The sequence below is a fragment of the Neofelis nebulosa genome, chromosome 16 (assembly GCF_028018385.1).
Source record: "Neofelis nebulosa isolate mNeoNeb1 chromosome 16, mNeoNeb1.pri, whole genome shotgun sequence".
Lineage (NCBI taxonomy): Eukaryota > Metazoa > Chordata > Mammalia > Carnivora > Felidae > Neofelis > Neofelis nebulosa.
In genome coordinates this window covers 13,751,482-13,771,371 of record NC_080797.1, presented here as the reverse complement: position 1 = coordinate 13,771,371, position 19,890 = coordinate 13,751,482, and the positions used below count along the sequence as shown (strand labels likewise).

The 19,890-nt window shown below is 52.6% G+C and overlaps 1 protein-coding gene across 2 annotated transcripts; it reads left to right on the top strand.

Moving 5' to 3' along the window:
- The first annotated feature begins 7 nt into the window (after nucleotides 1-7).
- On the top strand, nucleotides 8-19,768 carry HEXD (hexosaminidase D). 2 transcript variants are annotated; one of them, XM_058704531.1, is made up of 13 exons: nucleotides 8-774; nucleotides 1,890-2,027; nucleotides 7,672-7,781; nucleotides 9,720-9,807; nucleotides 14,062-14,226; nucleotides 14,741-14,924; nucleotides 15,990-16,061; nucleotides 16,378-16,573; nucleotides 17,042-17,124; nucleotides 18,138-18,216; nucleotides 18,294-18,395; nucleotides 18,592-18,681; nucleotides 19,366-19,768. In XM_058704531.1, exons 2-13 carry the CDS (start codon nucleotides 1,929-1,931, stop codon nucleotides 19,568-19,570), a joined length of 1,473 nt encoding a protein of 490 aa, XP_058560514.1. In that variant the 5' UTR covers nucleotides 8-774; nucleotides 1,890-1,928; the 3' UTR covers nucleotides 19,571-19,768. The 2 variants fall into 2 exon arrangements, with proteins under 2 accessions (XP_058560514.1, XP_058560515.1); XM_058704532.1 differs by lacking the exon at nucleotides 18,592-18,681.
- Nucleotides 19,769-19,890: the final 122 nt, after the last annotated feature.

Below are 19,890 nucleotides of genomic sequence, written 5' to 3'. Positions count from 1 at the left end.
CAGGCCCGAGCAATCGGAGGCCGAACGCCGAGCAGGGCGGGGCGCCGCGGACCTGGGCGCGCACCTCGCCGGACACCCCGCCCACCCGCGGGCCCCCCGCCCTCCTCTCCGTCCTCGGAACGCGCTGAGCCTCCGAGCCTGCAGTCAGAAGTGCGTTCTCGTCCGCGTGCGCGCCCTCCTGCCGGGGTCTCCGGGCCCTTCTCAGAGGTCTCCAAGCCCTCCTCCCGGGGTCTCCGTTTCCTTCCCTGGGGTCCGCGCCACGCCTGGGGTGCTGGGTCCGGCTGGTGCTCCGCGCACGCGTACCTCGCGAGGGCCCAGCTGGTGTGCAGCTTTCTGTTTCCGCACAGGACCTCGTCCAGTGGGTGAGAAGGCACCGCTCACCCAGCCCCGCCAGCAGCCTGGTTCCGAAGGAGCGCAGCTGCCAGAGAGGTTCATGCGCGAGGACGGAGTCAGGAGAAGGCGAGCACCCGGAGGGAAAATGTTCACACACTTGCTGGTCTGAAAGGCCTGCCCACACTCCCGAAACTGGGCAGCGGAGTGCAGCTCGGGTGCCATTCGGGGTGCCATCAGCGTCGGGTGCACACCCAGCGGAGAGGCTGATCAGTGACCTCCTGCCCCGGTCTTCGGGATACTCTCATTTCTGCAGACTTCGTGCAGGAGGGAGCCGGAGCAAAGAGAGTAGCACACTCTTCAGAGATGAAACACTGACTTCTGTTTCTTTTCCTTCAGATTTTGCGGAGATTTCGCGTTGTTAAGCCACCGTGTGTGTTTCAGGTGAGACGTCGGTGCTCGCTTACCTCGGCTTGCAGGGGCGGGAGCAGGGCTTGTCTCTGAACTGGAGGGGATGTGCACACCACCAGTGCACACCCCTCAGCCTGGAAGTGTTTCTTTTAAGTCTGTTCCCTGGAGAATGGAATTGGTCTGTACGATTTTAAATAATTCAACTTTAAAAGCGGATTTCAGAATGCTTGTTCACAAAACTCATCTACCCGGCAGCTGGTAATTTAGGTAATTGCTTCGAAGATTTTGTCATTGCGATTGTTTTGAATATAATTTCTTAAAAAAAAAAAAAAAAAAAAAACCAAACCGGTTTCTGTTGCATCTATTTTATCCTGCCTGCTTTATAATAGATTTCTTGAGGTTAGGGGTTTGTGAATCCTTTCACAGAATGGGTAGTTTGAATTAGTGGACTGTAAAAATGACCACCATGTAAAGGTTTTCTTTCACTTTTTGCATCTCATCCTTTGTGTTTTTATATTCACTGGGGGGAAGATTTCAGTCTTTCCCAACTACTTCATTACTCTCTAGATCTTTCCTGTACTTTAATGTAAACTAGTCAGCTCTAATATACTTGTGGCTCACTTATTTTTCAAATTATCCATGGCCTATTTTAAATCCTAGATGGTTTTCTCTGACCTAGACTTAATTTTTACAGTTTCTTCCTCCGTAACCAAGTTCACTTGGGCTCTAGAATGTAAATGATTTTTAATGCTCTTCAAAGTAAAATAAAATTGAAGATAAATTTTCCACAGAAACATTATACTGTAGGGCCTGAAAAATGTTTACGCCTACCTGCCTGTTTTCCCCGCGTGGTACATACAGCTCAAGACAGTCTTTCAAACAAAATTATTTTGTGGCCACTTGTGTTATTATAGTCATCTTGTAAGGAAACGAGTGCTGTTCTGTGTTAGGGGCAAATCACGATTAAGTGGCAGAGGTCCCTTTATCTGAACATGAGGTAGATTTCTTGATTCGTTTTCACGTTGGTAAAATGAGTTTCCTCCTAGTGGATAGCGCACACCTGGGCGTGTCAGGACAGAAACACAAAGTGTGAGGCCAAGGGGCAAAAAGGAGCCTCCGCCGCTTCTAACTTTGAATTTCTCCACTAGGAAGAAGTGCCCAGACCAGAGATTTTGTCCTATGACTTCATGACAAATAGTGAAATGTCAGGTTCTTCACCATTTAAGATGCGATTAGTTCATCTGGACCTTAAAGGAGCTCCACCAAAGGTCTCCTACCTCTCTGAGGTAAGAGCCCCTTTCCCTCTAGTCAGTCTCCCTTGCCTTGGCTTTGGTCTCCAAAGTGGTAAACAGTATTCTGTAGAAATGTGTATTTAGAGCACAACCACGGGGTTCCAGGCTGGGGCATGATGTTGGCAGCAGCACAGGTTTTGAGTTTCCCCCAAATCCCTTTGTGAAACTGAGCAACTAGGATAGCAAAAGGGGGCAGGGGGAACAACAAAAGAAACCCACAGCTTCTTTGCTGTGGGCTGAATTGTGTCCCCAGAAAAGATATGTTCAAATCCTAACCACTTGTACCTGTGAGTGTGACCTCATTTGAAAATAGGGTCTTTGCAGTTATAAGCAACATAAGATGAGGCCTTGCAGGAGTAGAGTAGTACTAATCGAATGAGTGATGTGCTTACAAGAAGAGGGAAACGTAGACGTGGGGCACCCTGTGAAGACAGAAGCAGAGATTGGAGGGATGCATCTACAAGCCAAGGAACACCAGGACTGCCAGAGACACTGGGAGCTGGAAGAGGCAAGGAAGGGTTCCTCCCTGGAGCACCACCCTGCCCACACTTTGATTTTTGATTTCTGGCTCGTAGAACTCAGAGAGATTAAATCCTCATTGCATTAAGCCACCTAGTTTGTAGTGATTTGATACAGCAGCCCTAGAAAACTAATACCCTCTTCAACAAAAGTAGGTGGGAGGGTGTCCCCATGAGCCCCAAGCGGTATAGCCAGACCTCAAAACAGTGTAACACCCATGTGAGATTAGTAACCAGGCAGGCAGTGATGGAGGACAGAGGAAGGAATTCTGACAGGGCCAAGACCAGAGAAGCCAGAAAATTGCCCTGCAAGTACAGGTCCTCCGTGAGAGAAGAACTGAGGAGAGGTTTCACTGGCTGCAATTTGAGAGTGAGTGCAGAAAGACTCAGAAGAAGATGTTGCAGAGGCCCAAGGCTCTCAGAAATACCTTCCAGAAACTTCTAGAAAGACAGCCCCGCATTAAAGACAGCAGCGTTGGGAAGAGAATCCACAGTGAGCTGGGCAAGAACATTGAAAGTGGAGCAGAGGAAAGGTTCCAGTGCCAAGAGAAGGGATGCAGAGGCCAAGTGCTGTGGAAGTGGCTGCATGGTGTCTGCAACTCCTGATTCTTCTTGTAACCACAGAGAGGGAGCCCTGGACCGGCCCATCTCCATTCCAAACACAAGAACCTGTTCTTAGGGGCACCTGGAGGGCTCAGGTGGTTAAGCATCTTGGTTTTGGCTCAGGTTGTGATCTCGCAGTTCGTGAGTCCGAGCCCTGCATCAGGCTCTGTGCTGGTGGCATGGAGCCTGCTTGGGATTCTCTCTCTCCCTCTCTCTGCCCCTTCCCTGCTCACGTTCTGTCTCAAAATAAACTTAAAAAAAAAAAAAAAAAACCACCTTAAAAAAAGAAAAAAAAAGAACCTATTCTTAAAAATACAAGAAAACACATCTCATTTAAACCTGAGCAGTAGTGGAAAAAAAAATTTTTTTTTTTAAAAAACGGGGGGTTTGGGGCGCCTGGGTGGCGCAGTCGGTTAAGCGTCCGACTTCAGCCAGGTCACGATCTCGCGGTCCGTGAGTTCGAGCCCCGCGTCGGGCTCTGGGCTGATGGCTCGGAGCCTGGAGCCTGTTTCTGATTCTGTGTCTCCCTCTCTCTCTGCCCCTCCCCCGTTCATGCTCTGTCTCTCTCTGTCCCAAAAATAAATAAAAAACGTTGAAAAAAAATTTAAAAAAAATAAAAATAAAAAAAAATAAAATAAAAAAAAATAAATAAAAAACGGGGGGCGCCTGGGTGGCTCAGTTGGTTGAATGTCCGACTTTGGCTCAGGTTATGATCTCGCAGTTCGTGAATTCGAGCCCCGTGTCAGGCTCTGTGCTGATAGCTAAGAGCCTGGAGCCTGCTTCGGATTCGGTGTCCCCCTTTCTCTGCCCCTTCCCCGCTCGTGCTCTGTCTCTCTGTCTCTCTGTCTCTCTGTCTCTCAAAGATGAATAAATGTTAAAAAAAAAAATTAAAAAAAAAAAAACCTGAGCAGTAGTGGGGCGCCTGAGCAGCTCAGTCAGCTCAGCATCCAACTATTGATTTCACCTCAGGTCATGATCCCAAGGTTGTGGGATCGAGCCCTGCGTCAGGCTCTGCACTGAATGTGTAGCCTGCTTCAGGTTCTCTCTCTCTCTCTCTCTCTCTCTCTCTCTCTCTCCCTCCCTCTGCCCCTATCCCTTGCTTGTGCTCTCTCTCTAAAGTTTAAAAAAAAAAAAGGGGATACAAAAATAATATAAAAACAGAGGGGGGAACAAAACACCAGAGACTCATAAATATGGAGAACAAACTGAGGGTTGCTGGAGGGGTTGTGGGAGGGGGGATGGGCTAAATGGGTAAGAGGCATTAAGGAATCTACTCCTGAAATCATTGTTGCACTATATGCTAACTAATTTGGATGTAAATTTTAAGAAATAAAGAAAATTAAAAAAAAAATACATAGTATAAATGTAAAAAAAATTTTTTTTTAACTTTTTAAATAAAAAACATGAGTAGCAGAAAAGGATTGTGGTTAAATATCATACACAGGCATTGTAAGAAAAAAGAGAATCATGATCTCAGGAACGCCATAATGACAAAGGTGCACCAGGAAGATGTGACCGCAAAGCAGATGAAGCTGTATGTAATATTTCAAAATAAGATAAAAGACATTAAGAAAATGATAGGAGCTATGAGCAAACAGTGTAAATCAGAAGGAGAGAAGCCCAGCAAGTAATAGCCAGACAGAAGGGTACAGAGCAACTGCTTACCAGGCTCAGGAATGAGTTATGACAAAAAAGGAAACAAAGTCAGAGACTAAACTAGAAGGACAGAAGTGAGCAGACACCGTGGAAAGCATACTCTTGGGAAGTAAATAACAAAGAAGAAAATGTCACACATGAAGAGATAAAAAGCGTTGTAACAAATTGATAAATACAGAAGATAAGCAAAGAAGGTCCAGCTCCCCTGCTGCCGGAGCCACTGCCTCAGTGACCTGCTGCTGGGGGGTCGACCACCCCAAAATCAGAGGCTTCAGACAGCAATTCCTTCCGTCTGTTTCTTTGGTCTGGTGGGTGGCTCTGCCGGTCTGCCCCGGTTCCCTCCTGTGTTTGCAGTCCCCTGACAACTAGGAATGCCAGACGGTCCCAGATGGCCTTACATGTCCAGCAGTTAGTGCTGGCTGTCCGCTGGGCCCCTCAGTTCTGCTCCACGTGGGTGCCTGGCCTCACGGAGGGTAGGCCAGCCTCCGGTCTGCACGGCAGTCACAGGGCAGCATTTAGGCTCCAGGGTTGCAAGCCATCCTGGGCCTTGCGTGATTCTTGGTAAAGCAAGTCCATGTCAGCCCAGATTCAAGGCTGGGGGTAGACCCCACCTCTTGATGAGGAAGACGCTGTATCTCAGCCATGCTCAACAGTCCTCAGAGCAGGGAACCAAAGCAGTGCTCTAGGACAAATGCTCAGAAACTACAATTCAAAAACGCTTTTGTGAAATTAAAGAATACTTGGGTCTGCATGTGGAAAGGGCATACTGTATACCTAGGATGACGGGCACTAAGGCATCCTTTGGTAAAGGTATCGGATTAAAGAAAATGAAAATGAACAACTCCTTTGGGCACACAGGAAGAAGGCCCAAGTTCTGTATGAGGGAAGGAAAATTAGGCTGGCACCAGATATTTGACAGCAACATTTTATGACAGAAGACAAGGAAGAACATATTTAAGGTACTCAAGAAAATGAAACATGAATCAAGGATTTTGTATCCAACCAAAATGGTCTTCATGGTACAAAAGCTACAGACCAGCTATTGTAAACATCCAAGAGAATTTACTGAAGAACCACCAGCGGCAGCAGTGGCAGGGCTGGAGTAACCAAATAATTGCTGAGAGAAAATTCTGCCCTAAGGAAGCATTCCAGCCAACAGACATGAGGAATGACGTCATTGGAAAGTCACCACCTCACAGTTCCTGTTCAGGGTGCCCTAGGTAATGTCAGTGGTAGTTGAAACCATTGGGCAGAAGTTCAAGGCATGGGTCTGGCTGATGCCCCTGAACCCACTGATCAGCCTGACATCACTCCAGTGGAGCAGCCAGACTTGTGATTTCTAGAAGCATCTATGAAGTACTCTTGCAAAAAGAATGAAACCTGGATCTAATCTCACCTTCATGTCTAACCGCCAGCACACACGAGAACAGGAAACACACGAAAGGACATCTTAAGAATACCATCCATCAAATCCAAAATTTGGGAAACCATGCGAAACAAGGGACTCGATTTCCTCAACAAATAAATTTCAAATTAAAATTTCAAATTCAAATTTAAAAAAGGGTACCGTTAAAAATCAGAGAACCTTAAAAAATCTGTTAAAACAGTGCAGTGTGTGGGTGTCGTCTGGACTGGGCTTAAGGTGCACGTGAAAAGATTCTAGACATGGGAAAATTTGAACGTGGATAATATTAAAGAGTGGTTTGATTAGGTGGGATAGTTGCTATAGTTGTGCTTTTGTGAAAAGTCTTTGTCAGCGATATGTGTTGAATTACTTATAGGTGAACAATTGTGTTGTCCGGGATTTGCTTAGAAATATTCTAGTCAGAAAAGTGGAAATTAGGTAAAACGATTTTGAGTCTTGACAGCAGGACACAGGGGCCTAGTCTGTCACGTGTGTGCATGCTTGTGCGGTTTCACAGTGAAGACCTTCTCCCCAGCTGGGTCCAGTGCCGGACGGAGTGTGTGCTGGGGACAGCCAGGCCGCCCGGCCCCACAGCCTCCCCACCACCCACAACACAGAGGATCACCACCAACCCCAACGGTCGAAGTGCCAAACGGCTGTGGTGGTCAGATGGCCACGACAGGCTAAGAAGGAAACCGGAGGGAAAAATGCCGAGGAAAATGGAAGATACCGAGACCATTATGTTGCGTTATCCACACGCCTGACCTGCATGAGCTCTTTCCTTTCCACAATCTGTCTACCTCTCTTTGTAATTTGCAGGCTACTACTGATTATGAACTTTCTACAGCTAAGTTTTAGCCCCAGGCTCCTTTGCTCCTTCCATCCAGCTTGCGTCAGAATGTCCCCACACTTGTGGAGAGAGAAAGCTTGACAGATACATCAACAGGAGTGTTAAAATCTTGTGGAACCCGCACCGACCATCATCCAGGGAGGGGCTGCTATTCCAGATACCTGCAGGAGGCCCCTCCAGCAGCACCCAAGATGTGTTCTTTTCCACCCTGGCCTTGACATCAGACCAGAAAGAAATCTCAGTTCTGTGTATGGTAGACATGAACTAGTCCTGAAAATCCTTGAGAATAGGAAGTCATACCCTTTGAAATAAAGGTAGAGGAGGAGGTGGGAACATTTCCTGCCACGCCCTCAGCCCCTCGCTGTCCACAGGCTGAGCTGCGCCTCTGCTCCACAGGTGCAGACCCACCCTGTGTCAAGTGAAGACTTGATGTGGTAGAGAGTTCGATTCGGTGTAACACAAAGTATGCGTTCTGATTAAACGTTTCCAGGAAAAATGTGAATCTCAACTACAACCATGCCCTCGAGCAAGAAGGCAGACCGCATGGGGTACAGCTGTCACCTTCCTTCAGATAGTCGCATCCTCACAGCATCCCTGTTCCCCCAGGTCTTTCCTCTGTTCCATGCCCTGGGCGCCAATGGGCTGCTCCTTGAGTATGAAGACATGTTTCCCTACGAGGGCCACCTGAGGCTGCTGAGGGCCAAGCACGCGTACAGGTACCCCAGCCACGGAGAAAGCGGCTGCTTGGGGCCACCCGGAGGTGTGGGCAGGGCAGGCGAGGGTTTGGCAGTGGTGGGGCAGCCCACGTCTGGCTTTGAAACGCCTGTCTTAGTTACGAAAGTAAAACACACTCACTGAAGAGAATTTGGAAACATTTAGGGGGAGGGTGGAGGATTGGGGGAGGCGGGGGGGTGGGGAAGGGGATGCTGCTCTTTAAGGCCATGGTTGGGACCCTCATCAGGAAAACAAAGATCAAAGGAAAGGGGGTCAGAATCCGTAAAAGTAGATACAGTGGTTGTGGGTGTACCTTGCCGGGCTTTAGAGTTATGGTGTCCATTTTATGATTTTTTTAATGTTTATTTTTGAGAGGGAGGGAGACAGAGGATCTGAAAGCAGGCTCTGTGCTGCCAGAAGACAGCCCAATGTGGAGCTCGAACTCACAAACCATGAGATTATGACCTGAGCTAAAGTTGGATGTTCAACCGACTGAGCCACCCAGGCGCCCCTAGAGTTACGGTGTCCATGTAAATCAGTAACAAATAACCCAAAAGGAAAATGAGCAAAGGATCTTAACGGGCAGATCCCCCAAAAGAAATTAAAATGTCCGATAAGCATACGATAGTAGTAAAGTAAATTAAAACAACAAGTCAAACACCATTTTGGCTATCCAATTGGTAAAACTTTTTAAAAAGTTCTAATGCTCTGTGTTCACAAGGTCAGAAAAAGCAAACCTCCCACTGGTAGGCTCTGAAGCACCCCACCGTTCTGGAGGGAGGTTTGGCTCTATGTCAGAACTCCCCAAAATGTCCATGCCCCATGCGCATGCTCAGAGTGTTAACATTGCAGTGAGGTGTCTTTTCACACTATTCTGTTTTTCTTCATACAGTGAACACCTTTTGTTTATTTAGTGTGTTTTTTCAAGTGGAAAAAGTGCTGGGGTACCTGTGAAGCTTGAAAAAGGTCTATTTAAAATCAATACATTCAGAGAACTGATTAACTTAAGAAATGGTTCAAACACATACAGAAACTGGAAATAATTTTGGTTTTGAGATAAATTCATGAACAACAGCTGGTAACGCAGTGGGCAACTAGCCCTCCTGCGTGCTGTCCTCACCACCTGGAGCATTCCTGCCCTCAGGCGTGCTTAGACGAAAGCTAACCCCCACGGGGCTGAGTCCCGCCACTGCAACCTTGAAGCTCTTTTCTCTTTCCTCCATTAAAGGGGTCACCAGCTTTTCTGTAAAGGGCCAGACAGTCAGGACTTTAGGCTGTGCAGCCCACCTGGCCTCTGTCACAACCATTTGTGGAGCACAGGCAGTCATGGGTGATAATGTAAATGAGTGAGCACGGCTGTGTTCCAATAAAGCTGTCTGTGGGTACTGAAACTCGACTTTCATATAATTTTTACATGTCATAAGATATTATTCCGCTTTTGATTTTTCGCAACCATTTTAAACTACAGAAACCATTTTTAGGTCATGGGGCGTGTGAAAACAGGCAGGCAGATTTGTCCTTCAGCCCATCTACCATTCCTGCTCTAGGATATGATTTCTAATTTCTTGTAAAATGACTTGCTTCTTATAGTTTGGGTAAGAATAGCAAGTAAAAAGCAAACTGTTATTTGAGAACATAACAGCATCATTTTCCAAAATCCTAGAGAGCCCTCTCTGAAACCTTAGGCATATCTTTTGTACTTTTTGGAATAGTGACCAATGGTGACCATACTAGTTTCCCAAGGAGAGTCCCCCTGGAGCCTGACAAGGGAGAGGGAACGTGAACAGGAGCATGAGTGTGTGTGTGTGAACGTGGGCCGGGGTGTGAATAGGAGGTGGTGCGAACTGGAGCTCTCGTGTGAACGGGAGGTGTGAATGGGAGCTCTCGTGTGAATGGAGGTGGTGTGAACCTCTCTGGGTGATCGATGTTTGTCTCTCTAGCCCCCCTGAAATCAAAGAGATCCTGCATCTGGCTGCACTGAATGAGCTAGAGGTCATTCCATTGGTACAGACATTTGGACACATGGAGGTAAGTGGGAGGAACAAAGTTTCCTGATACCCAGGTGTGGGGCTCAGGGGTACACAGGCAGGGAGCAGCTCTTTCTTGCAAGCCCCTGCCCTGCAAATGACCGGAGAGCACAGGACTCTAGATCAGAGTGACTTTGTCCAAGGAATGGTGGGAAAGAGCCAGTGGGGGATGCATGATTCCCATGGAGCCCTGAGGGCTGAGTTGTTTTACTTTTTAACTTATATTCATCATTCAATACTGAAAATATTTCCCCAGGCTCTTGTGTGATCTTCGGAAACATTTTTCACGTCTGCATCAAAAATGAAGAGCAAATTAAACAGTTAGTGGCTGCAGGTTCCGTTTTTCCCTCTAACAGATACACCTACTAGACCCATGGGCAGCCCTTCCCTTCTCGAGCTGAGCACCCGGGACCGCCCCTGCGCCCCCCCACCGCCCAGGCCTCTGGCCTCTAACCTTCCTGTCGCAGCTCCGTGATGCGCTCTCTGTGCTCCTCACTTCCCACCACCAGGGGCCACAGAGCATCTCCACAGCACCCCCCACCCCCCACCCCCACCCCGTCCTCCGAGTCACTAAATGCAGCCACGGGTTCTCGTCCCTTTAACTTGAGTCTCGGGCTTTGCGTGGCCCCAGCTGCTCTCTTCCAGACCCCACGCTGTTCCGGCCCCCCACTTCTGGCTGTGACGCCACTTCTGCTGGCAGTGTGCTGTCCTGTAGCTGCCGCTGGATGTGGCGGTCCCCACAGCTTCTCTCGAAATCCTCCCTCCTCACCTCACGCTCTCCCTAGACAATGCGGTGCCCACTCCTGCCTCCCCTCCCCGTGCTCCGTGACCCCCAGACCCAGTCTCCGCTGCCCTGTTCGGCACCCCTCCCACCCCTGCAGTTCGGGCCATCGTGTGCTTTTGCTCCTCAGGCTCTTGAGTTGGCACCTGCTATCCCTGTCTCCACCCTTGTGTGAACTACCGCCTGACCTGCTGGAAGGCCCCCCTAGCGGTGCCCTCTGCCCCTTTCTCCGTCGTTCCAGAGCACAGCCTGGCCTCCCAATCCTGCTCCTTGAGAGGGCCCTTACAGGGCTCTCAGGGTGCATTTGTTTCCGGGGGCCACTGCAGTAAAGTGTTTCAACCAGGCGACTTGAGACTACGGAAGCGTGCTCTCTCTGTGCTGGAGGCCACAAATCCAAAGTTAAGGTGTCCTCAGGTTGGTTCTTTCTGGAGGAGGTCCTTTACCTGTGTTTACGTACCATCAGGACACCCCCTTTGTTTTTTGGGGTTTAAAAAAAAATTTTTTTTAATGTTTATTTATTTTTGAGACGGAGAGACAGAGTGCAAGCAGGGCAGGGGAAAAGAGAGAGGGAGAACAGAATCCGAAGTAGGCTCCAGGCTCTGAGCTGTCAGCACAGAGCTCGATGAGGGGCTCGAACTCACAGACCGTGAGATCATGACCTGAGCTGTAGTTGGCCGCCCAACCGAATGAGCCACCCAGGCGCCCCAGGATACCCACTTTGTGACATAGCTGTATGAGTATTTGCACATTTTGTCTTCTGAGCTGTTCAGTTTTTAACGTTCTCTGGACATTCTGGATACAAGTCTGTTAGATGTGTGATTTGCAAGGATTTGCCCCCAATCTGTACTTTGTCATCATCGTCTTAGTGTATCTCAAAGAACAAAAGTCTCTAATTTTGATGAGTCCAGTTTCTCAGCTTTGCTCTGATGGGTCGTACTTTTGGTGTCATTTCTCTGCCAGTCACCAGATCATGAAGATTTTTCCTGTTTCCTTCTAAAGTTCTACATTTGCACACTTCCCACTTGCTGTTATGGTCCATGTTGACTTAATTCTTGTGTAAGGCCTGAGGTGTAGGGTGAGGTTTATTGTGTTTTGCACATAGCCTATGACCCCTCGAGATGGCTGGTCATGCCAGCACCACTGATTGGAAGATTATCCTTTCTTTGGAATTTGAAATTTGGAATTGCCTTTGTATCTTTGTCAAAAATCAGTTGACATTATTTGTGGCCCATTTCTGAACCACATATATATTTTTAATGTACATTGATTTATTTTGAGAGAGAAAGAGCATGGGGAGGGGGGCAGAGAGAGAATCCCAAGCAGGCTCTACACGGCTGTCCTCAGAGCCCAGCGCGGGGCTTGATCCCACCAACCGTGAGATCGCGACCTGAGCTGAAACCAAGAGTCGGACGCTCAACTAACTGAGCCACCGAGGCGCCTCATGCTTCTCCATATATATTTTAGACTAAGTTTATCTGTATGTCTTTAAGAAACCTTGCTGGGATTTTGATTGAAATTGTATTAAATCTGTAAGTCAACTTGGGGAGAAATTACCTCTACTCTGCTGACTTCTCCAATCCGTGAACAGGTTCTGTCAGCCTTTCCTTATGTTATTATTTCCCAAAGTTTTTTCTTTTCCTGATGCTTTCAGGACTCCCTGTGTACGTTTGCCTTGCTGTAGTGGTTTGGTTAGTAGGACTTCTAGGTCTGGGTTTCTGTGCATTTATCCTGCTTGGGGCTCGTCAAGCTTCTTGGAACTGTAGATTATTTTCACCACTTTTGTGAAGTTTTGGGCCACGTCCTCAAGTGTTTCTGTGTCCATTCTTTCCTCTTGGCCAGGGCTCCCTTCACATGTGCGTTAGGGCACCTAATGTCACCGCACGGGTCTCCGAGTCTCTTTGTTCTCCCCACCTTTTCTCTGTGTTGTTGAGCCTGAGGAGACCCTATTGGTCTGTCATCCCAATCACTGTTTCTTCTGATGTTTCAAATCTGTGGAGCCTATGAAATGGATTTTCATTTTTCATTATTATAGTTTAATTCTGGGAACATTTTCATAATGGTTTCTTTGAAGTAATCGATAAATCTGACATTTGGGCCCACATCAGTGTTAGTTTCTATCCATTGGCTTTTTTCCTGAGTCTGGGTTCCACTTTCCTGTTTATTTGCACATCTCATGATTTTTTGGTTGAAAATTGGACATTTCGGATAATATGTTATAGAGAATCTGACTTTTTCCCCTGCAAGTGGTTGGACTTGCCTGGATTTAATCTGCAGGCCTGTCTCCCCAGCTGTGTGTGGCTACTGATGCCTCTGTGTGTGTGTGTGTGTGTGTGTGTGTGCGCGCGCGCACGTGCGCACGCGTGTTAACGCTTATTTATTTTTGAGAGACAGAGACAGAACATGAACGGGGGAGGAGCAGAGAGAGGGAGACACAAAATTTGAAGTAGGCTCCAGGCTCTGAGCTGTCAGCACAGAGCTCAACATGGGGCTTCAACTCACAAACCATGAGATAATGACTTGAGCTGAAGCTGGACGCTTAACCAACTAAGCCACCCAGGTGCCCTATACATTATTTAAAATTCTTTTTTTAACAGTTTATTTTTGAGAGACTGAGAGACAGAGTACAAGTGGGGGAGGGGCAGAGAGAGAGGGAGACACAGAATCTGAAGCAGGTTCCAGGCTGAGCTGTCAGCACAGAGCCTGACACAGGGCTAGAACCCATGAACTGTGAGATCATGACCTGAGCTGAAGTCAGATACTTAATCAACTGAGCCACCCAGGCACCCCATAGTGTTTTATTCTAATTTATATTTTTGGCCTGGCTTCCTAGGGGCCACCCCTCTGTCTTTATGGCTGGTGGTCAGCCAGGGCCCAGGAAGCCGTGTGCTTGAGCCGTCAGGACCCACCCTGTGCTGCAGGCACTGGGGGCTCTGGGAGTTCACCCAGTCCCCTGCCTCAGCCGTGTGTGCACGGCTCTCCTTTCCACGGTCACCCATCACATTTCTGGCTGGTGGTAGCCGCCACCCCCCCACACACACACACCATGAGGACCGCAGAGTTCGGGGACTTTGCCGCTTTCACAGACGGTGGCCCCAGGGGGTCTGCGCTCAGCCAGCGCCGGGTGGTGGGGGGGGGGGGGGGGCCGCAGACTCTCTGTTCTTACCACAGTGCTAGCAGGCTTCAGGTGTGGTGTTCACCTTTGGTTCACGTCCAGAGCCCTGAAATGGCTGTTTTGACCAGTGTTCCGCTCTGCACGTGTTCAGGGGAGGACGTGCTGACGTCTGTACCGTACTGAACAGCCCGTGCAGCCTGGTTCTCATGTTCTTCTCCCAGCCCGGGCAGACTGGGAGGAAACAGGGGCTCAGCCCAGCCCGCCAGCACCCTCTTGGGGACCTGGAGCAGGCCCTGCCTGTGACTCCGCAGGGTGGCTGCAGCGTCTGTCACCTCCTGTCACCTCCTGTCATCTCTCCGCAGTTTGTGCTGAAGCACGAGGCTCTCGCTCACCTCCGAGAAGTGGCGCTCTTCCCTAACACCCTGAACCCCCATGAGGCGGAGTCCCTGGCTCTGGTGGGAGCCATGATCAGCCAGGTCATGGAGCTGCACCCGGGCGCCCGGTGGCTCCACGTCGGCTGCGACGAGGTGGGTCCTTCGACGGTTCTTCTGCCTGAGCCTCACCCACCGGGCGTCCCTCCTGCCGCAGCCCCTGCTCCTGGTCCCACTTTGTGGGTTATTCTCTTACGTACAAAAGTAGTCAATGTACGAAAGGACGAAGGATAAAGCCAGGTCATCCCTCCCAGCTGACCCGTGACCTCATGCGGGCAGAGCCACGGAGCTGGACGAGGGATGGCCTGTGGCCTGAGACAGCCGTGCTGTCCTCACCCCCGGCAGGGGCAGAGCCAGCCCCCATGTGCTTTATGTACCCGTTGGCTGGCAGACACTCAGGTTAGCTCTGCCTTCGGGCTGCTGTGAATGTTCAGAGGAAATCTTGAGTGGAAGTTAGGTCTCGGTGTAGAAGGAGGGCCCCCCTCACCAGCTCCTCCCCACAGGCAGCTGCCACTGAGATCCGTCAGACATGGCATGAGCGTGGTCTCTCTCCCAAGTGTGTCTGCAGTGAGGCCCGGCGATCCGGAGGCGGGCCTGTGTTTCCTTCCAGGTCTATTATCTTGGAGAGGGTGAGGCCTCGAGACGGTGGCTGCGACAGGAGCATAACACCAAAGCAAGACTGTGTCTGTCCCACATGAAGGCGGTGGCCTGCCACGTGCTGGCTCGGCACCCCGCCACGACGCCACTGGTGTGGGACGACATGCTGCGGGCCATCCCCGAGGACCAGCTCTCAGGTTGGCAGGCCCATCCCCCAGGCTTCTGGTGCCAGGAGTAGGGAGTAAGGAGGCCAGCGGCTCCCAGGACCCTGGTCTGGGGAGGGGGGAGCACTCTAGGACCCCTGCCCCGAAGTGCTCTCTCCAGGCAACCCCCTTAGAGCCACTTTCTAGATTTTCTCACACAAAAGGGCCATTCCTCCAGAAGGCATTTTAGAGTCTTGTAGGCTTACAAAGTGATGAGTCTGAATGGAGAGTAGCCGTGGGGCCCTAATGGGGGATGGGGGCGAAAGGGTCCCACTGGGCCTTGAGTGTCTGGTGCCTCTAACCGCCTCAGCCTCACACAACCCTGTGGCCAGCCCTGCAGGGGTCATGGCTGAGGCTCTGGGATGAGACAGAGACATACCCCATGGTCACAGCCTCAGCCTGGAGCCTAGCCACTGCCCCCACTTCTGCAGGACTGGGGTGTGTCCGTGGCAGCAGCCCTCCCCAGGTGTGGCCACTTGAGTTCTCACTAGGACTAAGTAGAATTAAATCCAAGTAGTAATGTGTTCCTACTGCACTAGTCCTAGCGCCCCCACCGTCACACACAGACAGAGCCTTTCCCCCTCGTAGGAAGCTCTGGGACCCGAGACTGGGGGTTTGCTTTTTACAGAACTCCCAGAGTCTGGTCATTTCCAAAGTTGGCTGGCTTCATGGTTGCGACATTTACTGTCAAGAACTCAACTGTTTCGAGTCTGTTCTCAAAATCCACACCCCGCTGGGGCGCCTGGGTGGCTCAGTCAGTTAAGCTTCTGACTTGGGCTCAGGTCATGATCTCACAGTTCGTGAGTTCGAGCCCCGCGTAGGGCTCTGTGCTGGCAGCTCAGAGCCCGGAGCCTGCTTCGGATTCTGTGTCTCCCTCTCTCTCAGCCCCTCCCATGCTCGTGCTCTGTCTCTCTCTGTTTCTCAATAATAAACGTTAAAAAAAAAAAACAACTCACGCCCCCTAAACAAGACAGCCTGTGCTCCGTTGTAATGCAACGCCTGTGGGCTGCCAGGATGTGTCCAGACGGGCCTCAGCTCACAGCCTCTCTCTGCCCCCAGCATCAGGGGTGCCACAGCTGGTGGAGCCCGTGCTCTGGGACTACGGGGCCGACCTGGACATCCACGGCAAAGGTCAGTGACCTGGCCACGGCCTCTGAGACCCTGGAGCCCTGGCGGCCCAGGGGCTTCAGGTTCATCAGAATCCTGCTAACCGCCTCAGCTTCCACTCAGACCCCTCCCACGTGAGCCCCGGGAGCCCCCTGGCACATGTCCCGCCGTGGGTCACACCGGGATAGCCTGTCCTCTGTGGTATTTTCCACGAGTCTCTTCTCTCACTGAGATTTAAGCCTGCCCGGTTGTGGGCTCCTCCTGGCTTCTCAGTGTCTGGGCTCTGCGGCCACGGCCCCTCGGGCCCCGGGCCGGTCACACCGTACACTCTCTCACTCAGCTCTCCTCATGGAAAAGTACCGCAGGTGTGGTTTTCTCCGGCTGTGGGCCGCCAGTGCCTTCAAGGGGGCCACAGGGGCGAGCCAGGCCCTGACCCCTATCGAGCACCACCTCAGAAACAATGTGCAGTGGCTGCAGGTGGCGGCCAGCGGGCCCGCAGACATGCTGCAGGGCATCGTCCTGACCGGCTGGCAGAGGTAAGGCCACCCAGGCCCCGGGGAAGCTCCTGGGCCGACCTGCTCGGAGGGTCGAAGCAGCGCTGCTGCCCCGGACGACCACCCCTCCGTGGCCCATCCATTCTGGGCCTCAGTCAGAAGGGAGGCGCCTGGGCGCCTCACACCCCACGGCCAGCCAGCCCCCAGACTCTGCAGAGGGCCACTTCGGCAGCCCCGCCTCCAGGGGGCCACACGTGACTTGTCTCACATATGGCGGGCACGGGGACAGATTTTGGCTCCTTGGGGATTTCACACCATTTGAAAAGCGGAGCGGCACGTGAACCCCTCCTCCGGACCAAGGCCTGGTCCATTGCTGCGCCCGGGAGGGCAGAGGCGGAGGCAGCTGCGGGCCCCCAGGCAGGGCCTTCTGGGTGGGATGTTTCCAGAGGCAGCAGCCAGCTCTGTCTCGTGTGCAAGCAGGAGCTGAGCGCCCCTCTCCCCTGCACTTAGGTACGATCACTTCTCCGTGCTGTGCGAGTTGCTGCCCGTGGGAATCCCGTCCCTGGCCGTCTGTCTGCAGTCGCTCCTACACGGTACGGTCTCCTGCTCCTCCCGGGTGGCGGGAGTGCCTGATGCCGCCGACTGTGTCTCCTTGGGGCTGGACTCTGGTCTTTCACACCAGCAGAGGGGGGCTCAGCCACCCCCCTCCCCTGCTGCCCCCAGAGAGCCCGTGAAGGAAATTCACCATGGGCGAGGTGCAGAAAAGGGCCCTTGCTACGTAAATCCACTGAATGCCCGGGCTGGCCCCAGCACTTGCCACTTTGGCAGAGACGGGGACTCGCAGATGGCACAGAACCATGTGCACCTGAACCACAGGACTGCTTGGCGCACGTGGTGCTGGTGCAGAAAGGTGTGGGAGGCCCTGGGGGGAGCAGGCCCGGCTCCCAGACTGCGTGCAGGCTGCATGCAGCAGGAAAAGCACAGACACCCGCCCTCCGCTCTCTTCGATGGCTTCTGAAGCGGTGGTTGTGAACCGCTAGGAGGAAGGCACAGGGACACCCCAGCGGACACCCCGTTCGTGCTGGGCGCTGGCTTCAGCTTCCCTGCTCCGTGGAGGGCACTGCTGCCGTGGAGCCCTCCACCCTCCGCGGACACAGGCCTCCTGCCCTCCCGGCTGGCGCCCTCCTGCACCAGTGGCATGTGTCCACCCACACTGACGTGGAGCCCGGCCCACAGTGGTGCTTGCTGGCCTCTCTAGTTCTTTCCAGTTGCTCGGGACGGCTCCACGTGTGAGAAACCACACTTGCCAGGTGCTGCGTGCACCCGGGACACCGTGGGGGCGCCGGAGGCACAGCCGGCGGTCTCCCGAGGGGTGTCGCTGCTCCTGATTCTCTGTTTTCTTGTTCTTAGCATAATGAGCCCGTTTTCGTGTGTTTAATAAGAAGCCACGGGCCCATCTGTCCCCGAGGTCTCCTTGGGGCTGGCACCTGCATGCTGGCCTCCTTGGCCACTTTGCCCACCACCAGGCCAGCACCGTGGCACAGGGCCCCTGCCTCGCTCCCCTCCAGAGGCCCCTCCAACCACCTCCATCTGTGGTTGGTTGCAGGAGGCTTTACCGAAGACGTTAAAGCAAGAGTGGAGAACTTTCTTGGGATCTCAAGCCTAGAAATAACTGATCTTATGAGGTAACCTGCCCACCCCCAGCCCTGCCTCTGCCCTCACACTCTGTGGACCCGTCTCAGCACGGTGGCTCTCCGTGCAGCGAGGGGGCCGGCTCCTTCCCTGGCAGCGACATCCTGGCCCTCATCACGCACGTCAGCCTCCACCTGCGCAGCTCTGTGGACACGCTCCTGGAGAGGGACAGGTGAGCAGGCAGGGGCTGAGCCCCACCCCGCACTCCCCCCGGGACAGGGTGAGGGTGGCCACAGACAGACTTCCGGGGGCAAGCGACTGTTTAAAATGCCTCCCAGACTCCTAAGTTTCTTAGAAGTAGGATCTGAAAACCACCGTGAGGCAGACACGTCAGCTGCAGCGGGTCTGCCTGTGCGGACTGCCTGCAGGTACGTGACCGGCTGGTTCAGCCCCTATCACCGCGGGCGGAAGCTCATCCACCCGGTCATGGTCCAGCACATCCAGCCCCAGGCGCTCAGGTAGCCGCCCCCTCCCTGCGGTGCCCACCCCCAGGGCTGCGCGTCCTCTGCCGCCCGATGACAGCTTTCTGTGGCTACTGGCTTTGAACTAAAACAAGCTCTGTAGGTATTGCGGCCACGAATTCCTAGGGGAGTCAGCTTTGCTGACTGCTGTGCCTTCAGTGTTAGAGGCTAGGCCATTCCCACCTGAGAAGGTGAGGGCCCAGGGCTCATCATGGAGCCAGACCTGCTGGAGACCTGTCCTGGCCTTGCTGCTGGAGCATGCCCCACATCTCCTCCCCTCCCACCCCCCCCCCCCAGCACCATGGGGACAGAGTCCCAGCCAGCCAGCCAGCCCCCCTGCCCCCGGGCTCTCCTGGCTCACAGCTCTGAGCCAAGGCCAACTCAGTGTCCACGGAGGGTTAGATGCCATCAGATGCTGTCAGGTTCACACATAAAGAAAAACCCTGCCAGCTAGATGTAAAGAGCATTCCAGTTTTAGACGTGAAAACACAATAGTCACTCATTTATCCCCAACAACACTGTGAGGTGGGCACTAATAGCCATGTTTCATGGATGGGCAAACTGAGGCACAGAACCATACCGACCTGTAGGGTTGTTTGGAATGTGAGCGTGGCACACAGGCTGGGAGCTGTCACCCAGGGGTGCCCGGCAGGCGGGCTCACCACGGGCTCTGGTCCTCAGCCTCCTGGCCAGGTGGAGCACCTTGGTGCAGGAGCTGGAGGCCGCCCTGCATCGTGTCTTCTACCCGGACGCCGTGGAGGAGTGGCTGGAGGAGAACGCGCGGCCCAGCTTACAGCGGCTGCAGGCTTTGGTGCAGGACCTCAGGGAGGCGGCCGGCGCCGGCCCCAGCCCCAGCCCCAGTCCACACTCGGGTCAGGACCCCTGAGGGGAGGGGCCGAGCCTGAGCCATCCCCTGGGGCCCCCCTAGGTCTGCCAGGCGCCTGGGACTGCCGGCCACAGGCAGCACCCATGGCGCGGACCGCCGTCGTTGGAAAGGCCAATGGAAGGCATGATGTGCCGGGCCTACTTGCTAGTCTGTGTGGGAGCTTCAGCTCTTTTGAAATAAAGGGAGTGGAAGCTAGAACTGCCATGGGTCTGGCTGGCTGCAGTCAGGCCTGCACAGGGGTCCGAGACCCTCCTCACCCTGGGGGCCCAGCAAAGGCGGGGGGGGGGGGCGGGGAGCTGCCTCCAGAGTACAGAGCATCT